At 45.4% G+C, this 27,581-nt stretch overlaps 1 protein-coding gene across 2 annotated transcripts in view; it reads right to left on the minus strand.

The window, feature by feature from the left end:
- STAC (SH3 and cysteine rich domain) overlaps window positions 1-27,581 on the minus strand; it is a 141,471-nt gene that overhangs the window by 84,865 nt on the left and 29,025 nt on the right. For both annotated transcript variants that reach the window (XM_004377333.1, XM_004377332.1), the window contains exon 2: window positions 2,733-3,012. In XM_004377333.1, the coding sequence (XP_004377390.1) occupies window positions 2,733-3,012 (280 nt within the window). The remainder of the gene's footprint in view (window positions 1-2,732; window positions 3,013-27,581) is intronic.

Here is a 27,581-nt window from a genome sequence, read left to right on the forward strand (position 1 = left end):
TTAGAGACAATCTCTGAGGTGTAGGTGAAGCGCTGCTGTATAAATGAGAGACTAAATATTCTCTGTTATCTGGATATTATCTTTTCAATTATTTCTATTAGGTTTTTTTTCCCCCTGCTAAACTAATTTGGTTTACTTTCTGGATATCTTTTTGTACCTCAGGAGTGTGATGATTATTTTTTCCATTAATAATAATAATACCAGTCCCAATGCACTCTCTGAGTACCTACTAGGTGCCAGGGACACCCCTCTGCTAGTTTATTAATCCATGGAAAATCCCAGGGGTGGTGTTATCATCGCCACATTAAAAGGAGGACACAGGTTCAGAGAAAGTAAGTCTCTGGCGCGAGATCCAGCTGCACAGGGCTCAAATGCAGGTGGTCAGACTCCAGGCTCATGGTCCTTCTGCGATAGTCACTCCCTCATCTCATTTTATCTGGGAGGGGACGGGGCTAATGATGTCACTGGGGTAGCTTGGAGCAAAGATGGGTCAGCATTCTCCCCATTGCGTGCACCACACAGGAAGGTACCTCTCTGCCTGCTTTGAACTTCAGTGGTTTCTTACCACATGGCTTACGAAGTCATTACAATTGGCATCAGGGCTAAGATGGCAGGGAGCCAACAAGGGCCAGTCTTGTGATCTTCAGCCACGGTTGTTGGCCTCCTGTTACACTGGGCACCACTGTAGCCATGGAGCCCTAGTGGCACAGCGGTTAAGAGCTCGGCTGCTCACCAAAAGGTAGGCAGTTCGAATCCACCAGCCACTCCTTGGAAACCCTATGAGGTAGTTCTACTCTATCCTATATGGTCACTATGAATTGGACTCAACTTGACGGTAAAGGGCTTGACGGGTGGACTTGTTCATGCCCTGCCCCGATACCTTTACTGGGTGTGGAAGGCAGGAAATGGCCCCCCAAACATGTCTGCATTCTAATCCCTGGCCGCTGTTGGGTTACATGGCAAAGGGGATTAAAGTTGCACATAGAAGTAAGGTTGCTAATCAGCTGTCCTTGAGATGGTGAGATTATCCTGGATTACCTGGGTGGGTCCAATGTAATCACAGGCGACCTTGTAAGTAAAAGTGAAGGCAGAAGGGTGAGAACTAAAGACATGGAACCGTGAAAAAGAATCGACCGGCCACTGCTGGCTTTGAAGATGGAAGGAAGGTCACAAGTCAAGGAATGCGGGCCAACTCTAGAAGCTGAAAAAAGGCAAGAAAAGAATTCTCCCCTAGAGTCTCCAGAGATGAACACAGTTCTGGTGACACCTCGCTTTTCGCCCAGTGAGACCCATATTGGGCTCTGACCTCCAGAACTGTAAGGTAGTACATCTGCTGAGAGGTGCCAGAAGGTAAGGTTACAAGACAGATCATCTTTTTGTCCAGGGCCACCCTGGGCCCTGGTTGCCAGCCTGGGAAGCCGGGGCTCTTGATCTGCATGGTGTTCTTCCCCTGAAGCATTCACTGCAAAGGCAGAATGCTGGAGCCTCAGGGAGCATGTGAGCAGGAGCCCTGGCTTAGGGCCACATCCGGGGCCACAGGGTGGGGATGGCCTCCTCCCACGCCCGTGTCTTCGTCTGTTGCTTTCCCTTCGTGTTCCTTCAGGCGTGGCAGGAATTTGACCGGCTACCTATCTGGGGTATCAGCACTGTGTTAGGAAAAGAGTCCATGGCTGGGTCAGCCTTGGCCTCTTTTGATTCCCAGCCTCATTTTCTTTTCTTAATTTCAGGCTTCTGCCCTTGACCACTTCCCCAATCCCCCCTTGAGAGCAAACACGGGCCTGTCTCCTTCCCGTTTCACCTGTTCTGCCGTGATTGTTTTGTCAATTTACCGAGATGTGCCGTTGTTTGAAGTGACGGGTGGAAAGGAATTGTTGTGAGTCCTCTCAAAGTCCCTTTATGGCTTCTGCCATCTGTTGGGTCACTGGGTTTCTGACACAGGAGAGGCAGTGGACTGTGGAATCTCTGTGCGCATGGCTCGGAATGGCTCATATTTCCCTTCTAGCTGGGACATTTTGTAGGTCATTGTCTCCTTCTGGGTACAGCCCCTAAGGCTCCCAGGCTGCCGCCTCTTCTCTGATCTACCATAACTGAGTCATTTTCTGGGCCAGAGTTGTTATGGAGGCTGACTCACACCTCCTGCCTACTTCAGTGCCTCGCCAAGGACTTCCGGCCCCAGAATCATCCCTCCCCACACCTGCCTGTCTGGGTCACTCACCTGTAACTTACCAAGCAGTAGATCTCCTCCCAGGCTACCCAGACAGATAAACACTACATGCTCTGCCGTGGATCCTGTGGTGTGTTCAGGAGAACGGAAGCGCTCATTCCCCCACTGCCCACCGAGTCCCTCCCTGCTAATTGCCCTTGGCCAAAAGTAGCCTCTTTGTTCAAGATAATGCCCTCTTCCCAGGAGCTGCTCATATGCAATGACGGGTTGCAGAGGTACAAAGACCTAGCCCCTTGGCTCACCGCAAGATAACTCAAAAGGCTTAGAGCTCTCTGTAGGATTGACTGAAGTCTTCATTACAACTCTACTGCAACCCAACGTCTCCCTCTGCCCAGTCCTGTTTCCCTTAAACTTTTCACAAATATTGTTCAAAAAGCACTCGCCAATAAATCTCCTACACGTAAATCTCTGAGGCACAGCGTTGTGGGGAACTGGGCCTGTACACCATTCTCACTCAGCTTCCCAGGAGGCACTGGGACCTGGAGGAAGGGGCGGGGGAAGGCCTTACCCACAATCATGTGGTTGCAGACGTCGCAGAAAGTGGGCTTCTTGAAGATGTGTTCCTGAAAGGCATGGGCCTTGCCGCTGCCTGGGTGCAGACCAGCCCTGGTGAGCGTGGATGTCAGGCTTCCAGGAGCGGGGAGCGGGCTGGAGCTGGGGCTGACCTCAGCCAGCACATCTGCCTGCAACTTCGCGTCGTCACTGTTGGTTCTCTGGAAGAAGTTGTCGGCACTTTTGCTCCGTAAACTCTTGGTCTTGAAAGAAAGTGATCGTTTTAGTTTCTGGAGCTGCAATGCAATGACAGAACAGTCTCTCTTAAGATCGATCGTGCAGATTCACGCTGGGGGTGGTGAAGCTTACTCCATGCACTGCACAGTTCCCACGGCCACCCTCAGCCCTTAACCCTGGGTGGGTGATGCCAGTGCCTAGTGAAGAGGCATGAACACCCCCCAAGCCAGGCTAGCAAAAAGCGGTCCCATTTTGCCTTTGAACCTGCCTCTGCTCCTCTTCCCCCGCCTCCTGAAGCACCCACCGATGTGCTGATAAAATGCCTCACGACAGTGGGTTTTTGACACCCTTTGACTTTTGAATTTGAATCATTGGAAGGATTAAGTGTACATGCTCATGGGCTCAAAGGTTGGTTCAGTAACGCTGGGGCCTCAGCTGCCCTTTTCTCTTATGGTCATTTAGCGGCCACTTCTCTTTGCACCAGGAGCCCCAGGGGCACAGTGGTTAAGAGCTTGGCTGCAAATCAAGAGGTCAGCAGTTCGAATCCACCAGCTGCTCCTTGGAAACCATATGGGCCGTTCTACTCAGTTCTATAGGGTCGCTACGAGTCGGAATGGACTGGACGGCAAGGGGTTCTCTTTGCACACAGCCCAGCAGGAAAGACCACTGTTTGACTCAGAAACAACGTGGCTAAACCATCCAGAAAACACAAACCTCAAACTCCCAAGCCTGTTCGGGTCTGAAGCAAATGGGTGACGTGTGTGCGCGCGCGCGATCAATTAGAGGGTATATAGTCCACCCTCCCCTCCCCTTGCTTAAGGTCATGGCAAGCTAGACCATTCCTCCTTTGCCTTTAGGACTTACGAAGAGGCGCTAAAGTGGGTTTGGAAAAGAACCAGCTTTTAGATTGGACACGAAAGGTCTGGGTTTGGGCCCAGGCTGAGGCTGCGCCTGCAGTCCAGTCTTCACATTGGAGCTAGAGAGCTCTTTCACAAATGTGATCATCTGAGCTGCTTATTCAAAATCCTTCAAGTGATTTCCTTCTTTTCTTAGGTTTAAAGATAAAGTTCCTTGTCATGGGCCCCAAGGCCTGGCAGATTCTGGCCCCGATGACATCTCCAGCCCGAACTTCCACCACGCTGCGCCTGCCTTGTCCCTTCCAGCCTCCGGGGTCTTTCCAAAGTCTCTCTTATTTGCTATACTTCCTTTTGTCATTAGTGTTTTGTACGTAGTTTACTTCTGCCCAGATAACTGAAATGACCCACTTCCTGGCTGCATGACCTGCAGCAGGTCACCTCATCTTCTAGGTGGTTTTCATTTGTAATGGAGTATCTGCAAGGCTTTTGCCTGTTGCGCTAAAATTTGTCTATGGCCCAAAGCTGCAGACAAAAAGGTGCTAAGTACTCTTTTATAATAAAGTCCTCAATCAATTGTTTTCAGACACCCTGACAGGACATATAAGATTAGTAGCCCTGGCTTCGTCAAGTTCAGCTCCTCAACTTCTATCTCAGAAGACCAGGAAGATGTGGTGGTCATTAGTACTTGGGGTAGAAGGCAAAGTACCACCCTTCTCTACCCTCACTTTCCCCTTTGCAATGTGATTTGTCAAATCCTTCCATCAAAGGTGGAGTCTAGTGGCCCACTCCTTGAATTTGAGCTGGCTTTGAGAATTTGGCCAATAGAAGATGCCAAAATCAACCTCAAGCCAATTCCAAGCCCAAGATTCAAGAGGTCTTGTAGGCTTCTGCCCTCCCTCTTGGGAACCTCCCAAGTTTCCATGTGAACAAACCCAAGTTAGCCTGAGGGATGATGGGAGACACATGGTCCAGCCATACCCCATCACTCCAGCCAGATCTCAGAAGCAGGGTTGCCCGGTTGGCTGCACATATACGGGAGTCTAGTTGAGACCTGAACTGTCCAGCTGAGTTCAGCTCAAATTTCCAACCTACAGAACTATCAGCTAAAGAGATGACTGGTGTCTTTAGGGTTTTCAATGACTGATTTTTCCAGAAGTAGATCAGCAGGCCTTTCCACCTAGGTCTCCAACCTCCCAACCTTTTGATTAGCAGCCGAGCGCTTAATTGTCTGCACCACCCAGGGACTCCTCCTGGTACATGGTTGGATTGTACTTGTTTGTCTAATTGAAATTGGCTGTGGCCATGTGACACCAGCTCTCCACTCTAGGCAGCTATTCAGTGATGAGGCCCTGTAGGACCCTCTGGACCAGAGGACCAGAAATGGGGCATTGTTAGCCAGAAAGGATTAACCAGAGAAGCAGCAACAACCTACATACGAAGGCCAGAAACAGTGGGCCAGCTAAGACTCTCGACTCTTTGTCTCTGCCCTAAAGCCCAAAGCCATCAGAGGCGGTAGAGCCACCAAAGAGGGAGGAGGAGGAGGAGTTGTCCCTTGGAGTTGTTTGTTACTGTCTCACAACCCAACATATACTAACTGATTCTTGGTGTGGGGGGTGAGTCATGAGTCCCTGAGAGCACAGCATTGATTTTGCCAAGAACCCTCCATCTCCAGCAAAGCTAAGTAAGAGGGCGCTGTGAGACCATCACTCCCTGAGACGGAGCCACACCGAGCTGACGACCTGGAAGCAGCAAAGGAGCAGAACAGCCCCTCTTCACTTCAAGGCCTTCCGACTGTGAACTGGACTGGTCCTGGGGGAGGGAGACTTAAACAGGAGGTGATTTTGGTGTTTTATTTTAGACAGAGTTTTAATAATTTAAAGTAACCAAGAAGTCAAGGAGCCTGCCAAAATGTTGTCATGGAATGCACAGCCCAGGAGGAGAGAGGTTTATTAAAGTAAATACTATCACACAGAAAAAAAATAAAATCGTTATCTGTTTGTTCCCCACTGAGTTCAGATGATTCCAGATACTGAGTAGCTTTGTCTCAAAACCAGAACGATAACATCTACCATGATTATACCAAAGTGCTGCTGTGAGGGTCATAGAGGATAATGCATGGGAGCTGTCCCTGAGAACTCTGTAAAATGCTGTAAACGGAAGGAGGACAGGGGAAAGCGGAGGGGGAGAACAGGAGGAGCAGGAGCTGGAAGCATTGAGCTGAGCTAAGTGATTCATTGGGTGATCCCTCTTACTCATGCCAGTAATCCAATGTAGATGCTGCTATTTCATCCCTGGAGAAACGTAGGCTCAGACAGGCTAAGGAACTCACCCAAGGTCACACAGCTCACAGGAGTTAAGACCAAGGCTCAAAATTAAACATGCCTTCCTCCAAGCTCCTTCTATGGCAGTGGATCTTCAGGGGAAGGATGAGGGAATGAAAGCGATTACTCTCCAGGGAGATGGAATTGCTTCTGATGGGGGTGAGGGTGGGGAGGGATGTGCAATGTAAAAGCAAACCTGTCCTTTTGGGACCTATTTCCTTTATTTTACATATTCCAAGTTTCTTAAAAATAACAAAAGAGCAGGCCTTGTTTATCAAAGGAGAGCGTCAGAGGCTGCCATGTGACGTCGGGATGGGACAATGCCTACACCATGTCCAGTCTTGTCTCCTTCCTGGGCCCACGTGCTTCACTCTCTTTTCCAACCCTTCCATCGTACACAGCGTTCTGCATTCCCCAGAAGTTTAGTGCGATGCCAGCATACCTGCAGCATTTTCCTTGCCCTCTGGGATGTGGCCAGAAATTGTGTGAGGTCTTCAGAGCCTGTCTGCCTCTAGGTCTGGAGAATTTCCCATAGAAGCCAACATGGCATTTCTTATTCAAGTGGACAGCTTAAGAGCTATGCCCGTAGGTTAGACAAAATCCTAGAAGTAAGCTCTGAGGAACATGTTTTCTCCAATTATCCTTAGAAGAGCAGAGGCCAGATGGAACATGTGAAACACAAGAATAGAAGCAAGCCCTGTTAATGGCAGCTTTCACAAAATGATTAGCTGTCCTGCACGACTGCCACAGCCCAGCTCCGTTTTATTTACGAGAATGCCAAAAAGAACAGATATTCTTGAGATCCAAACCACGTGCGAGAAACTACTCTATATACTTTACTTCATGGAATCATCTTAACAACTCTATGAGTAGGCAATCATTCATTTATTCATTCATTAAAACATTAATTCAATTAATACTTATGGAGCTACTGTGAGCTAGGCAGAGTCCTCGGCTCTGGAGATCCAGCAGTGAAAACAGGGATAGTGTCGTTTCCCTTAGGATTTTGAGGTCTAGTGGGTGGAGAGAGAGAATAAATAATCAGAGAGGTTTCTAACAGATACTTGCATAGGGATAGAGGCCATGCAGGAAACTGAAAGTAGTCAGGGTGGCTTCTCTGACAGATGACATCTGAGCAGAGGTGTGAAGAAAGTGAGAGTGTGCGCTAACTGTAATTCTGGGTAGTGGGAAAACCAAGGGCAAAGCGCCCGGCAGGAGAACAATGGTTGGTGTGTTTGAGGAACAGCCAGGAGTTGGGCGAGTCTGAAGCAGAGTGATAAGGGAGAAAGAGAACAAAGAGGCCAAGGATCAGCTTCATGCCGTGCCTTAGAGGTCATGGTAAAGGCTTTGGCATTTATCCTTGGGTGATGATTTAAGCATGGAAGGGCCAGGGTCTGACTTTTATTTTAGAAGGATCACTTCGGCCGCCATGTGGAAACCAGAGTGGAGGAGGGAAGATGGAAGTGGAGAGGCTCCTGTGATACTGCTGTGGAGAGGTCATGCTGACTTGGTCTACGATAGTTATGGTTTGATATAGTTGAATCTGGGTTACACTTTAATGGTAGAAGTAATTGGATTTGTTAGAGGTTAAATATGGAGTATGAAGGAAAACGAGGAGTCAAGAATGATTTCAAGCTTTTTGGTCTAGCAACTGGGTGAACAGAAGTGCCGTTACTGAAAGGAAGAACACTAGAGAAGAAGCAAGATGGCGTGTGGGAGTGGGGTCGGGATCAAGAGCTGAGTTTGGGAGAAGTCTGAAATGCTTATTTGGAATTCAAGTGGAGTTGCCATTAGGCAGTTGCTTATATCATTCTGGAGCCCTGATGGCACAGTGGTTAAGAACTCAGCTGTTAACCAAAAGTTTGGTAGTTCAAATCCACCAGCCACTCCTTGGAAAGCCTGTGGGGCCGTTCTACTCTGTCCTCTAGGGTTGCTATGAGTTGGAATTGACTCGACAGCAATAGGTTTTTTTGTTTACTTGTTTTTTGTTTTTAATATAAATTATAGAGTTCAAAGGAAAGGTCAAGCTAGAGTAGTAAACTTACAGTATAGGGAGTTATTAGCCTAAGATGGTACTTAAAGCCGGGAAACTAGAGGAGACGATTCCTTAGGTAGTGAGTAGAGACACTGAAGGAAGAGATCTGAGGATGGCGCCCTGGAGCACCCCAATATTTAGAGGTCAAGCAGATTAGGAAGGACAAGCAATGGAACCCAAGAAGAAGAGGCTGGTGAGGAAGAAGAACCAAACCGGCGGGGGGGGGGGGTGTTTTAAAAGCTAAGGGAAGAAAATGATTCAAGGAAGGGAGAATAGCCAACAGCATCAAATGAAGCTTGCACCCAAATACTATGAAGTTTATGGGTTGGCCATTGCCTTTGGCAAAGGAAGTGTCACTGGGAGCCTTGAGACAGAAGCAGATTCAGTTAATCGGTGGGTATAAAGAGCTAAGTGACAAGGGTTGAAGAGAGAATGGCTGGAAAGGAAACGAGTGGAGGCAGAGGGCACCGACAGCCTGTTGTAGGAGTTTGGCTATAAAAAGGATCGGTGAAAAGAGGCAATAGTGGGAGGAGGATGTAGCATCAAGAGAGACATTTTTCGGTTTGTTTGTTTTGAGGTGGAAGATTTTTTTCAGCATGTTTTAAATCTGATGTTGCAGAAGAGATAAGGGATAAACAGCGAAGTGACGTCCTCGAGTAGGTGAGCAGAGGTAGGATATGGTGCGTGAGAAGGAGGGTTGACTTTAGGTCAGAACAAGGCAATTTATCCACAGAGGGAGAGATGTGAACAGGCTGATAGTGTTGGCGCTGGCTGAATGCAGATGTTCTCTTTTGAGTGCTCCCATTTTCTCAGTGAAAACAGAAGCACGGTTATCTCCTGAGCGAGGAGAAAGGGGAGGTGGGAGGAGATGTTGGAAGCTGGAGGAGAGAGGGACGTGAAATAGCCCTTTTGGAGAGAGGGAGGGTGAATGGAGCAAACCAATGCACAGTGGTAAGGCTGCGTTGTTCTCAGTCGCCGGCGAGTCATCCCCAACTCATGGCGACCCACGCGCAACAGACTGGACCGTTGTAATCCATAGGCTGATTTTCAGAAGTAGATCACCAGACCTTTCTTCCTAGTCGGTGTTAGTCTGGAAGCTCTGCTGACACCTGTTCAGCATCATAGCAACGTGTCAGCCTCCACTGACAGACGGGTGGTGGCTGCACATGAGATGTATTTTCTGGGAATCGAACGAGGGTCTCTGAATGGAAGGTGAGTATTCTATTTCTGAGGAGAAACAAACAGTCCATTAAAGGTGATTGACTCATTCTGTAGATGAGAAAACTGAAACCCAGCAACTTACCCAAAGTTAAATGGCTAGTAAGTTGCAGAACAAAGATTCACGCACTGGTCTCTCCAACTCTAAAGACCCTTAAGCCAAGCAGACTTTCATAAGAAGGTTTCCCACCCTTGAACCTCCTTAGCAAAATTCCTCTGCCAAATGTGTTTTATCTTCCTGGTGCCAACTGGAATTTTAGCAATCAACTCGGATGCCAGGTTGAGCAACACTTCTGTGTCAATTAATTGGGGAATGCAGAAATCAGGTGTCTTCGGAACAATGGAACGCACAGAATTACAGCCCGAAGGTGGCTGTGATGGCATTGATTTACCAGCCTGTTCTTTAGCGCACATAAAGTTAATTAACCAGCAGGCGCTTGATCACTGCAGCCAGGATCTAAAGTCTGTGGGAAAGGGGTGGTTGTGATGCAAACAGTCTCTGCCCACACTGGCAGGAAATCAGGAGGCAGAGTCAGTGCATAGCTGTTTCCTGCCTGCTGACGTTTAACCATGAAGTCCCCTACGCGGCCCTTTCCCTGGCTTTTCAAGACGGCTTCAATAACGCATGCGCTTCTACGTCTGAATTGAAATGAGGTCATCAGAGAACGTTTGACAAGGACACATCTCATCGATGACGCCCATACGTGATCCACATCTTTGATTTTCAGGTGAACACTTTTCTTTCTCTTTTTCACATTTTAACTTTTCTAAACTATGGACACGTCTTCAGCTGAGGTGCTCATTGGTTTCTTGTTTTTCTCTTGAAAAGACATTATTAAACCAATCGATGACATCTAAGAATTGAGGAAACAAGTTATTTGTCTTGCCGCGAGGTAACAGCCCCCGTACAATGCCTCCGAAACCAGCTCCCTTCACACTCCAACAGCCGTGCGGACTTGTTGAATCTACTCCAAGGTTGGCTGAGGCTGTCGTTTGTCCGCGCTCTCCTCGTTCTCACCGCTGACATTTTACCTGTGGCTCTAAGGGCAGGAAGTGCGTACCGGGGGCTTCTGAAACGCCATGCCTTTGATGAGGCCCTGGTGGTGCAAATGGTTAACACACTTGACTGCTAACCGAAAGGTTGGAGGTTTGAGTCCATCCAGAGGTGCCTCGAAAGAAAGGCCTGGCAATCTACTTCCAAAAAATCAGCCATTGAAAACCCTCAGGAGCACAGTTCTACTCTAACACACATGGCGTCGCCATGGGTCAGAGTCATCTCAGTGGCAACTGGTAAATGATGAGGACGGACATTCTCATCGACGACTTTATCCATCCACAGCCTGGTTTCTTTGAAGGCAAGCACAGTGTATTCCAGCCCTGTTTTGCTTTAGTTTAGGGGCAAATTCAAAGTCAGAAATACTCTTCTCCCTGTATCTGCCTGGCTCTGTCGTACCAGCTGCAAAAACCAGTTGTTGGGACTATGTCGGTAAAGCAACAGCTGTTGAATAAGCTCAGCTGCTTGCTCTGTCGCCAATGAACTGTGGCCTTGGGCAAGTCCCTCACGCTCCTTGGCTCGGGGTCCATGAGCTATAAATGGAGAGGATGGACATGGTGGCTTCTGGGATCCCTTCCAGCTCTGAGAACTCAGCACAGGGAGGGAATACTGAATACTTTGAACAGTCTCTACTTTTAGGAAGTCTAAGATCTAACTGTGGAGACAAGAGAGCAACACTTCAAGCTACTTGAGGGTGGCTACAAGACTATATTTATATCATCAAGTGATAAATGGAGTGTTTTGATCGCCGCCTACTCAGTAATATGTCAGTAACAGGAACAGTCAATGGGGCTGGAAGAGTCAGAGCCATTCTTTCAAACCTTGAAGGATGAACTGACTTTAAAACATAGACTTCAACTGTTTAAGTGCTTTGACTCTATCCTCCCGTCTACCACTGCCACATCTAGATTACATGTAAGCTCCTTAATGTGAAATGCAAGACCCTTCATGACGGACGGAGGCCATCTGCCCGTCCGGCATTATCTACAGTCAGTCTCCTCCAGCCTAGGCAGAGAGACGTGCTAAAGGCAGCCCCCGGATTTTCAATGATGCTTAAGCCTCCAGTGCCTTGGCTTGTTCTGCCTGGAAGGTCCATGTTCCCTTTCATCCGCCTGGAAAATGCCTGAATGTCCTTGAATGCTTAACCTACTCTCTGAAGCCTTGCCTGGCCCTCCCTGCAGGTGGACCTGGCCCCTCTCTGCAGTGTGACCCTCAGTGTGCAGCAAGGAGAATGTTGTGACCAGGAAGTCCTTAGTACTTCACACCTATACCTCGTCGAAATTCAAGACCAGCAAATTCCTCAGATGCCGTCATTCCTCCTTTCTGAAAGATCCAGATTTTGTGAGATTTTTTGTCTTGTCCTGCAAACAGTCCTTACTTATATTACTTAAGCCCTGAGTGATAGTGACATTGGTTAGATCTTATTCCCCCTATTCAATGGTGAACATCAAGAGGATAATATCTCTTTTTTTTTTTTTTTTTTTTTTGATACAGTAACACACACACACACAATTTTTATTCAAAATACCTTTCCATCAAACAGCCCATTTTACAGGGGAAGAAGAAAATTGGCAGGAAGTGGTAAATGGCGTGTCCAAGGTCCATAGGAAGATGAGATGCTGAACAGAGAGGGGGGAAGCTGGGGGCATAAAGTTTTTTTTTTAAATTTTTTTTTATTGTTGTAGTTTAAATGAAGTTTACATTTCAAGTTAGTCTCCCATACAAAAATTTATACATACATTGTTATGTGACCCTAATTGCTCTCCCCATACTGTGACAGCACACTCCTCCTTTCCACCCTTGATTTCCCATGTCCATTCAACCAGCTCCTAACCCTCTCTGCCTTCCCATCTCACCTCCGGACAGAAGCTGCCCATTTAGTCTCTTGTATCTACTTGAGCTAAGAGGCACACTCCTCACGAGTATCACTTTATGTCCCACAGTCCAGTCCAATCCGTCTGAAGAGCTGGCCTCGGAAATTGTTTTAGTTCTGGGCTGACAGAGAATCCAAGGGCCATGCTTTGCAGGATTCCTCCAGTCTCAGTCAGACCATTAAGTCTGGTCTTGTTACTAGAATTTGAGTTTTGCACCCCACCTTTCTCCTGCTCCATCCGGGACTCTCTGTTGTGTTCCCTGTCAGGGTGGTCATTGGTGGTAGCCGGGCACCATCTAGGTTCTGGTCTCAGGCTGATGAAGTCTCTGGCTTATGTGGCCCTTTCTGTCTCTTGGGCTACTACTTTCCTTGTGTCTTTTGTGTTCTTCATGCTCCTTTACTCCAGGTGGCTGGGACCAACTGATGCATCTTAGATGGCCACTTGCAAGCTTTTAAGACCCCAGACGCCACTCACCGAAGTAGGATGCAGAACATTTTCTTAATAAGCTTTGTTACGCCAGTTGACCTAGATGTCCCCTGAAAGCATGGTCCCCAGATCCTTACCCCTGCTACTCTGTCCCTCAAACTGTTTGATTGTATTCAGGAAACATCTTACCTTTGGTTTAGTCCAGTTGTGCTGACTTCCCCTGTAATGTGTGCTGTCTTTCCCTTCATTTAAGATAACACTTGTCTACTATCTAATTAGTGAATAACCCTCACCCTCCCTCCCCACCCTCGTAACCATCAAAGAATGTTTTCTTCTGTGTTGAAACCTTTTCTTGAGTTCTTACAATAGTGGTCTTATACAATATTTGTCCTTCCGTGACTGACTAAATTCACTCAGCATAATGACCTCCAGATTCCTCCATGTTCTAAGATGTTCCATGGCTTCATCATTGTTCTTTATCATTGTGTAGCATTCCATTGTGTGGATATACCATAATTTGTTTACCCATTCGTCGGTTGATGGGCACCTAGGTTGTTTCCATCTTTTTACGATTGTGAACAGTGCTGCAGTGAACATGGGTGTGCATACATCTATTTGTGTGATGGCTCTTATTTCTCTAGGATATATTCCAAGGAGCAGGATAGCTGGATCATATGGTACCTCTATTTCTAGCTTTTTAAGGAAGCGCCAAATCCATTTCCAAAGTGGTTGTAACATTTTGCATTCCCACCAACAGTGTATAAGTGTTCCAGTCTCTCCACAACCTCTCCAGCATTTATTATTTTGTGTTTTTTGGATAAATGCTAGCCTTGTTGGGGTAAGATGATATCTCACTGTAGTTTTGATCTGCATTTCTCTAAAGGCTAATGATCGTGAGCATTTCTTCATGTGTCTGTTAGCTGCCTGAATATCTTCCTTGGCGAAGTGCCTGTTCATATCCTTCGCCCATTTTTTAATTGGGTTATTTGTCTTTTTGTTGTTGAGGTTTTGTAGTATCTTGTAGATTTTAAAGATTAGACTCTGATCGGATTTGTTGTAGCCAAAATTTTTTTCCCAGTCTGTAGGTTTTCTTTTGACTCTTTTATTGAAGTCTTTTGATGAGCATAAGTGTTTGATTTTTAGGAGCTCCCATTTATCTAGTCTCTCTTCTGGTGCTTGTACATTGTTACTTACGGTTCATCTTGTGTTTATGCCATGTATTAGGGCTCTTACCATTGTCCCTATTTTTTCTTCCATGATCTTTATTGTTTTTGATTTTATATTTAAGTCTTTGATCCATTTTGAATTAGTTTTTGTGCATGGTGTGAGGTATGGGTCTTGTTTCAGTTTTTTGCAGATGGATATCCAGTTATGCAAGCACCATTTGTTAAAGAGACTGTCTTTTCAGGGGGCATAAAGTTTCAAGTGTCATCTTATGTGCAAGGATAGACGTGCAAGGATAGAGGATTCTTTCAAACCTGAGGCTCAGAGATCACGAGGCTGAGGCACATGGAAAGCTTAAGACTTTGGAGTCAGAATGACGTCACCTCCCTTCCCAGCTCTGCTGGTCTCCAGCGGTGTGAACATAGGAAAGTTATTTAACTTGTCTGAGCTCCAACTTCCCCATATGTAAGATGGGGATAATAGCATTTTCCTTGCAGGTTTGTTGTGAGGATTAAACATACGAAGCCTCTGGCACAGTGCATGGCACGCAGTGGTCACTCCATAACTGCTAACTGCTCCTTGTCTCCACAACACCTCTGTCATTTCCGGTCAGCATGTGGTTGAGGAGCATTGCTTTTATCCCTTCCCTTGCATGTGGATGCTAGTGTAACAGTATAGAGGCAATTTTATCACCTTCAGAGTTGGTTCAAAAAAAGAGAATTACACATTTTCAGAAGAAATTCTTTGAGAAGCCACTTGGCAAGGGAAGATGGCACCTCAAGGACCAAACTCAATTGAAAAGAAATACAGTGCTTTGTTCTGCTGAATTCTGGGAAGAGTGAGGCTTGCAGGCTGAGAAGCAGAGCTAAACTACAATGCATAAAGAGGTGGGGTACAGGGTGAGGGGCTGCCAGGAGACTGGGAGCTGTGTGGGAAAGAGTGGGGAGAAACCAAATTCAGGGTGGTAAGGAGGAAGTAAGAGAACTAACGAGTGGGGATTTTTTTTATGTTCTCTGTGGGGTGTGCACTGTAAAACTCTCCTCTTTCTCCTCAAAATCATTAGTAATGTCTACGTTGCTCACTAACACTTTGCGTGAGAGGGTTTCTTTCTCAGGAAGAATGAAGAGGAGGGCTTGGGGATAGTCAGCATCTGAGTTGTAGCAGATAATATGGCAAGATCAGAACATACTCTTACACCCTGGAATCCATACCAGACCAGGAAGCATAGAGGTTGAGAGTGATGGTTCTGAACCATCTGGCTAAATGCCTTTGCCCATGGATGGAGATCATACAGGGTCCGACGCAGTGGCCACCAAGCCCCAGCATGCCCTGCAGTGGTCAGTGCCTTCTCTGCATGTTGCTGCTGCTGCTGTTGTCAATGTGACAGCTAGGGAGAAGGGACAGAGCCCCAGGGACCACACTGTTTGTTCTTCCCAAGAGCAAAGAGAGGGCTGAGCCCTACGAACACCAAAAACAGTGAAAATAGAAAAATAATGGCTGCCTGGATGATGGAATTTTATGAGGACTCTACACCATAGACCCTTCTAGATTCTGACTCATGTAGTCAATAAACCAAAAATCAAACCCCACTGCTGTTGAGTCGATTCCAACTCATAGCGACCCTACAGGACAGAGTAGAACTGCCCCACAGGGTTTCCAAGGCTGTAATCTTTACAGCAGCAGATCGCCACAGCTTTCTCCAGCGGAGGCACTGGTGAGTTTGAACAGCCAAGTGCTTTAACCAATGCGTCACCAGGGCTCCTTCGCGCATTCAATAGTTGCACCATTTAAGTAAGTGGACAATGACACAAAAACGTTTACAAAAATAGAACAAAAGTAATATGCTATGCTTCGTTTATTAAGTATCTCACTCCTGACCCGTACCCCTGTTATGAGCTCCCGTCTCTTCCCTTTACAATGTATTCTTGAAGGCTTACCTTTAAGGAGTCTTGATTCCAATTTCTCCTTCATACTTTCTATCCAGTCCATTAGTCAATGAAACTTCCCAGATATACGCAGAATCCACCCATTTTGCACCACCTCCACTGCCACCATCCTGGTATAAGCTGACACCTGTCTTACGTGGTCCACTGCCTCCTGAGATCTCCCTACCCAGCTCCGTCAACTGTACTATGTTTTCTTGCTTCACTATGTTCTAATCTCTGCCAAGTGGCCAAAAGTGATTATTTAAGATGGAAGTCAGACTATCTTGCTACTCTGCTCAAAATCTCCAATGATTTCTCATCACACTTACAATAATAAAATCTAACGTCCTTTCAAAGGCTTCCAAGGCCCTCTGTGCTTTGACCATTTATATCAAGCTCCCTCATCACTTGCTGTGCTCCAGTCCCCCTGGCTTCCTTGCTGTTCCACAAACACACAAGGAATACTGCATGTTAGGTCCTTGGTTCTACTGTTCTGTCTTCTTGTAATGTTCTTCCCTCCTTCTGGCTTCCTCCCTTCCTTCCTTCCTCCCTCCCTTCTTTCCTCCCTCCCTCCTTTCCTTCCTTCCTCCTTCCCTCCCTCTCTCCCTCCCTCCTTCCTTTCTCTACTCAAAGGTCATCTCACAGAAACCTTTCTCTGACCCCTAATCTCTAGCTCCCTGCTCTCTTCAGAGCACTTATTACTATCTGTTTTTATGTTTTAAACTTTTTATTTTGAAAACTTTCAACCCACAGAAAATTTGCAAGAATAGTTCCATGAATTCCCATAGATCCTTTACCTAGATTCACCAAAATGTTTCACAACATTTGCTTTTTATTGTTCCCTCTAACATATTGATATGATTGTGATTATTGTCATCACTGCTATTTTTTGTTATCATTACTGAACAGTTTGGGGTAAGCTGCACTATCACGATCCTTCAATGTGCATCTCCCAAGAACAAAGATATTTTCTTATGTAAATACAAAGCAATAAAATTAACATCGCTATAATTTTGCAAATTGTACCAAAATATTATTCATAGCATTTCGAAAAATCTACTTCAGGGTCCAATCCAGGATTACACATTGCTTTCAGTTTCTGTATTTTTTAATCTTATTTAATCTAGAATAGTTTCTCAGTTTTCTTCGTCTTTCATGATGTTTTCATTTTTGAAGAGTACAGAAGAATTGTCTTGTAGAATGCCCATCAATCAGGGGTAATATGATGTATCCTCAAGATTAGACTGAGGTCACACATTCTTGGCAGAAATACCACCGAAGAGGTGCTGTGTCCTTCTCTCAGTGCATCATATCAGGAAACAAAAAAAAAAAAAAAAAAAACAAAAAAACCCAAACCCATTGCCGTTGAGTCAATTCCAACTCATAGCGACCCCATAGGGCAGAGTAGAACCGCCCCCGTAGAGTTTCCAGGGACTGCCTGGTGGATTCGAACTGCCGACCTTTTGGTAGCAGGCAAACACTTAAGCACTGCGCCACCAGGAAGCATATAATATTGATCTCTGACTTTGTATTAATTACATGCTCATTTCTTTGTTTGCTGATTACCTGCCTCCCCAGCTAGAATGTAGGCACCACAATGGCAAGGAGTTTTCACTGTTTTATTCATTTCTGCATCTCAGAACCTCAAGCAGAACCTAGCATGCAGTAGGTGCTCAATAAACATTGGCTGAATGAACAAATCCAGGTGTGACTGACCCTACAGCCCAGGTGTGCTTAGGCCACCAAACATACTGCTCGCCACAGCATCCCCCATCCCCTAGAGAACTCCAGGAAATCCCACCCAGCCTACATATTCCCGAGTCGTCGCAGCATGCCCGGCAGCCCGAGACACCTTGAGCAAACAGATGAGGCTTGGAAGTGCCTCCTCAGTGCTCTCAGGCACACCTGTCCAAGGCTACCCCGGAGGAAATGCTGCAGCAGGTGACTGAGGGCTGTGCAGAACAGGGTCCTGTGCTTGGGCAGGGCCTGCAAAGGCTGTGCATGCAGGGCGTCATGCTAGAGGATGCTCACTGGGATGTGGAAGAAGTGGGATGGGAAGAAGGCTGAGGTGTTTCACAGGCTCAAGAACTTCTCTGTACAGTCACACTAACCCTGGAAATACTGGGAAGCTCCTGTTCTGGTCATTACCTGTCCAGAGGGGGACATGAATGAGGCCCTCCTGTAGCTCTTGTTTACAAAATTCCCTACAAATTCAGAAGTGGGAAAGCAATTGTGAAAGGTGGAGAGGAAAAGCAAGGCGTACTCTAGGTGCTAAATATGTTGAACGAAAGAATGAATGAGGGAATTTGTTCAAAGGACTATTTTAATCAACAAGTTGATTCATTTTTCACTTCCACTGTTCAGTCTTTATTCTCTGAAAATGTACTATCAACTGGGAAGAGGGTGGCTTTAGTTGTCATTGTTGTCAGGTGCTGTTGAGTGGGTTCCAACTCGTAGCGACCCTGCGTACCACAGAACGAAACACTGCCCGGTCCGGTGCCACGCTCATGATGGTTGTTATTCTTGAGCCCGTTGCTGCAGCCACTGTGTCAATCCATCTTATTGAGGATCTTCCTCTTTTTCGCTGACCCTCTACTTTACCAAGCATGACGTCCTTCTCCAGAGACTGGTCCCTCCTGATAACACGTCCAAAGTATGTGAGACATATAGTCTCGCAATCCCTGCTTCTAAGGAGCATTCTGGCTGTACTTCTTCCGAGACAGATTTGTTTGCCCTTCTGGCAGTCCACGGTATATTCAATATTCTTTGCCAATACCATAATTCCCATTCTTTGAAATATTATCCATAATTTGTTGTGATCCACACAGTCAAATGCCTTTGCATAGTCAATAAAATACATGTAAACATCTTTCTGGTATTCTCTGCTTTCAGCCACGATCCACCTGACATCAGCGATGATATCCCTTGTTCCGTGTTCTTTTCTGAATCCAGACTGAAGTTTTGGCAGTTTCCTGTCGATGGATTGCTGCAACCACTTTTGAATGATGGTCCTCTTCAATTTGGCTTAGTAGACCACGATTGTCTGATTCAAAATGGCCAACACCAGTCCATTTTGGCTCACTAATGCCTAGGGCATCTTTATGCATTCCGTTTCATTTTTCACCATCTCCAATTTTCCTAGATTCATACTTCGTGCATTCCATGTTCCAATTATTAATGGATGTTTGCAGCTGTTTTTTCTCATTTTGAGTCGTGCCACCTCAGCAAATGAAGGTCCCGAAAGCTTGATTCCATCCACGTCATTAAGGTCGACTCTACTCTGAGGAGGCAGCTCTTCCCCAGTAGTATTTTGAGTGCCTTCCAACCTGAGCGAATCATCTTCCGGCGTTATGGCAGACAGTGTTGCGCTGCTATTCATAAGGTTTTCACTAGCTTATTTTTTTCAGAAGTAGACCTCCGGCATCCTTCTTCCTAATCTGTTTTAGGATGGAAGCTCCACAGAAACCTGTCCACCACGGGTGACCCGGCTGGTATGTGAAATACTAGTGGCATAGCTTCCAGCATCACAGTAACAGGCAAGCCCACACAGTATGACAGACTGACAGATGCATGGGGTGGCTTAGTAGGGAGAGCTAATTTAGCAGTTTCCAAAGGAAGAGGAACAGTGAACAGAGTACTAGTGTTTGGAAACAGCTTTTATTTATGGAGCAGTTACTGCGTGGCCAACTCTTTGCATACACTCTCTCACTAAACCCACACTTTAACCCTATGAAGGAGTCCTTGGGTAGTGCAAAATGTTAAGCACTCAGCTGCTAACCAAATGGCTAGAGGTTCGAGTCCACCCAGAGGCACCTCAGAAGAAAGGTCTGGCGACTTCCAAAAAATCAGCCATATTGAAAACCTTACGGAATACAGTTCTACTCTGACACACATGCAGTCGCTGTGAGTCCCAATCAACTTGATGGCAACTGGTATATAACCCTATGGACAATTATTATCCCCAGTTACAGATGATGACTGTCACGGATTGAATTGTGTCCCCCAAAAATGTGTGTCAATTTGGCTAGGCCATGTTTCCCAGTATTGTGTGGTTGTCCATCATTTTGTGATCTGATGTGATTATCCTAAGTGTTGTAAATCCTAACCTCTGTGATGTTAATGAGGCATGATTAGAGGCAGCTATGTTAATAAGGCAGGACTCAATCTACAGGATTAGGTTGTATCTTGAGTCAGTCTCTTTTGAGCAGAGAGGAGAGGGACCACATTAACACCATGCAATAAGAGCCAGGAGCAGAGTGTGTCCTTTGGACCCAGGGTCCCTGTGCTGAGAAGCTCCTCGACCCAGGGGAAGATTGATGACAGGACCGTCCCCTAGAACCTACAGAAGAGAAAGCCTTCCCCTAGAGCTGGTGCCCTGAATTTGGACTTCTCGCCTCCTAAACTGTGAGAGAATAAGTCTCTGTTTGTTAAAGCCATCACTGGAGCTACTTCTGTTATAGCAGCTCTAGATAACTAAGACAATGATATTGAGGGTCAGAGTGGTCTAGGTCATGCCACTAGTAAGTGGTGAAGCCAGGAATCAGTCCTGTCCATTCTGACCAAACCAGACATTTGCAGTCAACTTAATCTGACCACATCCCTCCATCCACATGCTCTGTGTTTCTGCCACACCTGACCAGCAGGGTGCACCTTCTCTACCTGGGAACAAGCTTTCACCCTTTCAGAAAGCCACCTGCTAAGTCAGAATTAGTCACAACTGGAATTTATTTACTTGTTTAACTGTTACATGCCTATGCCCCCATGAAAATATGAATTCTACCAAGGAAGGCAGGCTGTCTCTCTTGTTCACTGTGGAGATTTCAGCAATTAAGTGTTGAAATGCCTGGTCCACAGGAAGTGTTCAGTAGATGTCTGCTTCTGTATCAGTGAAGATGCCTCCATCACTACAAGCAGAACTGAGTCTACCTTGAATATTGCTTGTACTCCAATTACTGTTGTTTATTTAACCTTTTCAAGATCCAATTATTTTCTGCTTTGAATCTTTCGTTGATACTATGTGTTTCATTAATGGAAGCATGCTAAATCATTGAGTGTTGTTGAATTTTTGGTAAGTAGTATGGAATTTTTTTCCTTGCCTCCTCCCACAAGCCTATCCTTAGAGTCCAGAGGGACATACGTTGTCCCACTAATCCTACCCCTGCTAAACCCACCCCCCTGAGTTCACTGGAACATGTGTCCCAAAGTTTTTTGTTTTTTCAAAATTTCTATTTTTCCTACCAAAAATGCACACACCTCATACAATGCCCTGTAGAAACAGTCTTTTGTGGCACACACCCATTTTTTTCAGTTTCAGACAGTCATAAAGGCCCCTGCTTTGCGGCAGCATGCGCTGTCAGTGGGAAAGCAGCTTCCCAATGAACCTGAGAGGTGGGAAATGTTAGTAGGCAACCATATATCTTACAGATCATGAAAATAATATAAAATAATATAATTTGCATATTATAGTTAGACCCTCAACGAGATGGATTGACACAGTGGCTGCAACAATGGGCTCAAGCATAACAACAATTGTGAGGATGGCCCAGGACTGGGCGCTGTTTTGTTCTTTTGTATGTAGGGTCGATATTAGTTGGAACCAACTTGACAGCACCGAACAACAATAACAACATAGTTAGCTATCTTTTTACGGGTATCACTGTCCTAAGTTTGTAAATTGTTTGTAGGCTGAATTAGGTATCAATCAACTTCATACTCTCTCCCAAAGAAGTTCTTGGCCTTTTCCCCTCTCTTGCAGTGTTATATGTTTTGGCATGGCAGGTTCTGTTAGCTGCTTTTCCAACTTCTAGTCCCCACCTCTCTTTTTCTTACAAAACCTCAATTTTGCTTGGAGTAGCCATGTGCCCAGCCTTCCTTACAACTGGAAATGGCCATTATGATCCAGTTCTGCCCAGTGGAATGTACACCCAATGTAGATTTCTCCAGAAAGTTTTGATTTCCTGACAAAAGCGAGGAGACTCGGCTGGTCCTGCTTGTTTCTCTTTCCTTCTTGTCTGGAAGGTTGGCATGATGTCTGAAGCTACAGCAGCCCCTTTGCCATCATGAAGTGATAAGCAAGACGACACAAGCCAACAGGCCAAAGGTGACAGAAAAAGGGAAGATCCCGATGACACTGCTGAGCAGCTGAACCATGGCCAGCAACCCCTACCTCTCAGCTTCTTGCTATCTGAGAAAAACAAACCCATACTTGTTTAAATTATCGTAAGCTAGGTTTCCTGTTAATCATCTTTAACTTGTACGGCTGATATCTTTAACCGATACAGCATATATATGCTATACTCCCATGGGCATGTGCACATTTTTCACAAACCCAAACTATTATTGCAGGAAAGTCAAGCACTGTCAAATTTTGAAATATAAGGAAATTGAGACTCAGGCTAACTGACTGCCCACAGTCATACTGGTAATAAACAGTAGGGTCAGGAATCAACTTCAAGCCTCTCAAAACTCCAAAATCCATGCTCACGGCCGCCCATGTTGCCTCATCACAGGGTATGTGTGCTGTCTGCAGAGCCCACATCCCTTGGCTTAATGCGGATATGGGGACCTCTCTTCACTGCCCTTCAAAGACTTTATCTTGGGGGAACATTCTCTTCTGGGTTTAGCTGCCATGATCTCATCTCCTATGATGGAGACACAACTTTGTTGGCAAAATGTTGCCTGCTTTTCCTGGGCGTGTCTCTCTCTCTCCTCTCCTTCTTTCCTTCTTTCCCTCTCTCCCTCCCTCCTTGCCTTCCTTCCTTCCTTCTTTCCTCCCTTTCTCCCTTCCTTCTATCTTTCTTTCCCTTTTAATTTTTGGTGAAAATATATACAAAAACATACACCACTTCAACAATTTCTACATGTACAATTAAATGACATTAGTTGCTTTCTTCAAGTTATGCCACCTTTCTCGACAACCTTTTCCAAACGATTTCACCATCATTAACACAAACTCACTGCCCTCTGAGCTTCTCATCTACCCGTTCGACTTGCTGTTGTCAATTTGACCACAGATAATTTTTTTCTAAAGAGTATAATGCTCAATGCAGACGTTCTTTGCTAATTGGCTAAACTGTTATTTGATGACTTCAAGGGATAGTTTCAGTTAAAGGTTTCAAGATTTCCCTGGGTACTTCTTTAAAAGAACATCACCCACCAGCACCCTTTGGTCTTGGTCCTTCTCCCAGCCTAAGATGGGAGTATGTTCTGTGTGCTTGAGGAACGTCAGGAGCTCAGTAGGGCTGGAGCAAACAGAGGGAAAGGAGGATGGTGGATAGTGGGGAAAAAGCATGTCTGGTGGGGGCAAGGGATGGATACTGGGCAATTGTTTAGTTATTTTCATTTTGGCGGGATGACTGTTTTTGATGGGTTAATTTTGAGATGACAATTAGACATCTGTGTGAAGATACTGTGTAAATATAAGAACCCTATTTATAGTCCTGAAGAAGCCCTGATGGAGCAGTGGTTAAAATGCTTGGCTGCTAACCAAAAGGTCGGTGGTTCGAAACCATCAGCGGCTCCTCAGGAGAAAGATGTGGCAATCTGCTTCCGCAGAGATTTACAGCCTTGGAAACCCTGTGGGGTCGCTATGAGTTGGAATCAACTCGACAGCAGTGGGTATTTACAGTCCTAAACATCATGCCAAACTATTTTTATGAGCATGAGGCCAGACGGCAAGGCAATAGAGTGAACTGTATGGGTTATGAGACATGTTTGAAGATGAAGACAAAGCTCAATTAGTAATTGTAAGCAAACACCCTGAGATTTAACTTTTCAAACTCAATTTGCTGCTGAGCCCATCGATATGCTACCAAGAAGCATACGTTTATTTCCTTGGTTAATTGTCCCAGTCTGAGAAATGTACTGATTCTATTTTAATGTGGACAACAAAGAGAACTGCTCTCTTTTAAGATTTTCTCCCAAAGTACACAAATACACATATATACATTTTTGTCGTGCAGCATAGCAATGGAATCAGTGGCAAAGGTCTCTGGGGAGCCGATGGCCCCACATAGTCAAGCTGCCTGGGTCTGAATCTTGGTTTTGATTGCTACTAGCTCTAGTAACCTCTTTGTGGATAGAATATGTAGACTGTTGAGATGATTTGAAGCAATAATTCCCATAAAGCTCTCAGTACTATGTCAAAGGACATTGTATCAACCCAATAAATATTAGCTATTAATCCTTATATTCACAGAAGCACGCAATACAGATACACATGAACCCTTTGAACACATTTTCACACACGACTGACAAGCTTATATGTACATGTGCATATGTGCACACACACACGAGTAAATCTAAATAGATAGTACATGCATGCATGCAGACAGAATCTGCCTCAGATCTTTGTATCTCCTCACTGCCTGTCTTACTTGCCCTTTTAAATGCTTTTCAAGAATGGAAGGATTATTTTCTTTTTCTTCCAAGAGCTGGCTGTTACTACCTATGCCAGCCATGACTCACAGCTGTCCTCTTGAATGAGTGACAAATGCCCCCAGAAAATCACTTTCTCTAAAAGTAGGCCACCCCAGATGATCTTCGTCTTCAATTCTCATTTCCATACATCTTAAAAAGAAAACTTTCCTTCTTTTTAGGGACTTACTGCTAATCTATCACAAGCAATGTGGCTCAATGAAAATGTGCAAATCTCTCAAGTTTTGCAAAATGCCCTAGTTTAGCCTCATCTGCTTACTGGATTTATAAACAACAGAAATGTAAGGCTGACAGATTTCTCCAGACACTGCCGGTTGACTCTTCACCCTGTTTTACTCTATGGAGCTGTTCACCTAGAGTATTTTACTTTGATAATTTAATGTGTGACTTGCTTTCAATATTTCTTCCCCAACATGCATGTGAATGGACTGAGGGGATATAAGACACCTTTCAGATCATAGTCACTATGCAGAATCAGATGAAGTGCTCTTAGCTCTACAAGTCAACCAAACTGCTGACGGACTGATCCCCCACGAGTTTACTTGGCTTTCTGGGTCAAAGACCACGCAGTTCACATGCTGGAATGCAGGTTTATACCAAAACCAACTGTCTTAGTTATTTAGTGCCGCTATAACAAATACCACAAGTGGATGACTTTAACAAAGAGGGATTTATTCTCTCACAGTCTAGTAGGCTAGAAGTCCAAATTCAGGGTGCCTGTTCCAGGAAAGTCTTTCTCTCTCTGTTGGTTCTGGGGGAAGGTCCTTGTCATCAATCTTCCCCTGATTTAGGAGCTTCTCAGCGCAGGAACCTCCAGTCCAAAGGAAGTGCTCTGCTCCCAGGGCTGTTTTCTTGGTGATAGGAGGTCCCCCTGTCTCTCTGCTCGCTTCTCTCTTTTATATCTCAAAAGAGATTGGCTTAAGACACAATCTAATCTTGTATATTGAGTCTGCCTCATTAACATAACTGCCGATACTCCCACCTCATCATCATACAGGCAGGATTTACAACACACAGGAAAATCACGTCAGATGACAAAATGGTGGACAATCATACAAAACTGGGAATCATGGCCTAGCCAAGCTGACAGACCTTTTTTGGGGGACATAATTCAATCCACAACACCAGTCAACCAACAAAACAAAACAAAAACCACCAAACAACAAAAGAACTACAAAAAATACCACTTAGAATGCATTCTATATTGGGAACACGAACATTGTTGACTCAGTGTTAATGGAGCCTGAGCTTGAATTCTATTTACCTACTTAGAACCTTGAGATGAATAAACCAGCTAAACTCTGAGTTGGACAACTCTGCTAATCTGACTTGGATTGGAAACCTCTTAATAATAAAATCATGAATAGTTCCTTCAAAGTCTGTTACTGGAGTTGTTAGTTGCTGTCAAGTTGATTCTGAGGAATGGCGACCCCCTGTGTGCAGAGTAGAACTGCTCCATAGGGTTTTCAAGGCTTTGACCTTTCAGAAGCAGATTGCCAAGCCTGTCTTCCAAGGTGCCTCTGGGTGAGTTTGAACCGCCAACCTTTCAGCTAATAGTACAGCACTTAACCGTTTGCATCACCCAGGGACTCCATCATTGGCACAGTTAGTCTGAGTTTTCAAGCTAAGGAGCACTGACTCTGGAATACAACAGAAAATATTTCATATCTATATTAATATACTTCTAGATGCTGCTCAGTAAAATCAGGGGTGGTGTATTTTCCAGGTTTTATACTGGTGACCTTGACATCATTTCCTGGCTCAAGTCAGCTTCTTTTGAAGTCCTCCTCTTCATCATTATCATCAGTATTTTGAACTATAGTACATGAAGTAAGGAAAACATATTTTTTGTACAGTTTCATTGTGCTCTGGAATGGGTGCCATGATTTAAGATCGACACCCATACGCACACGTATACACGTGCACGCGCACACACACACACACGCACATACACACGTGCACACACATACACGTGCACACACACAATCATTTAGGTGCCTACAACTGCAAGTCTCCGGAAACTCAGATGCAACCTGACTTAAACAATGAGGATATCATCTCACATGACAAGAGGTTCTAACGCAGGAAGACTGTAGAGACAGTAAATTCAACAGCAGAATGACATCACCAAGGACTCAAGTTCCTTCCCTCACAGTCAAAAAATGGCTGCCTGTTTGCAAATATTCAGTGGGAGAAGAGGGATGGCATCTTCCCTTGCATCTGTTATCAGCCAGTAAGCCCCTCCCAGAAACTCCCCAACAGACTTCCCGCAGGTCTTATTGGTCAGAACTGCAGAGCATGTCCATCCTAAACCAATCACTGGCAAGAAGGAGGAAACCATCATGATTGGCTTAGACCAATCAGGGTTTGCCTCTTTGGTGCTTGGGCTGAGATCAGTGTTTTCAGAAAAGCAGAGTCATGCAGAGAAGGGTGGATCGCAGAGCAATATTAGCATTTTATTAGAAAGGAGAAAGATGAGTAAATGACAATGAGATAGGCAACCAACAGCGTCTGGATACTGAGGCCCCTGGTGGAGAAAGACTGGATTAGTGATAGGAGCAGAAGAAGAAGATGGAGAAGGAGGAAGGGGAAGAAGATGAGAAATTCTTAGCGGAGAGGAACACACGCCCTGCACATAATCCCCTTCGCTAGACTATGGGCAAGGCCCGTGAATGTGAAGGGATAGTCACCCCTGATTAGGTTCCATTAGATGAGAAAGGTGATGGATATAACTCTGATGATTGCATTATGTTATATAAGACTCCGTCCTAGCACATTGGAATGAGCCTGTCCTGTTGGTCTTGAAGAAGCAGGTTTCCATCTTGTAAGAGGAGGGGGCCATGTGGCAAAGATGTGAAGGTAGCCCCTAGTTGCTGAAAGCATCCCTGGCTGGTAGCTGCAAGGAAATAAATTCTTCTAACAACCTGTGAGCTCGGAAGAGGACCCCAAGCCTCAGATACGGTTGCAGTCCTGGTCAACACCTCGATTTCATCCTGGTGAGACCCTAAGCAGAGGGGACAGCTAACAGGTACCCAGACTCCTACCCACAGAAACTGTGAAATAATAAATCTGTGTTGTTTCCAGTGGTTAAGTCTGTGGTAATTTTTTATGCAGCAAACTAATACTAACAGAAAACTAATACATCCACTTTGGATTGCTGGGTGAGAGAGAGATAAACTTGTCTGTGGTAAGCCACTAACTCGGGTTCAGAGCAGCAGTAGTACCCTAACTAAATACAACGGCATCAACAAGGTTGCTCATGTAAAAAGGCAGTAACCAACCAACCAGTTGCCGTCAAGTTGATTCCGACTCATGCCA

This window comes from Trichechus manatus, unplaced genomic scaffold (assembly GCF_000243295.1).
Source record: "Trichechus manatus latirostris isolate Lorelei unplaced genomic scaffold, TriManLat1.0 scaffold00049, whole genome shotgun sequence".
Lineage (NCBI taxonomy): Eukaryota > Metazoa > Chordata > Mammalia > Sirenia > Trichechidae > Trichechus > Trichechus manatus.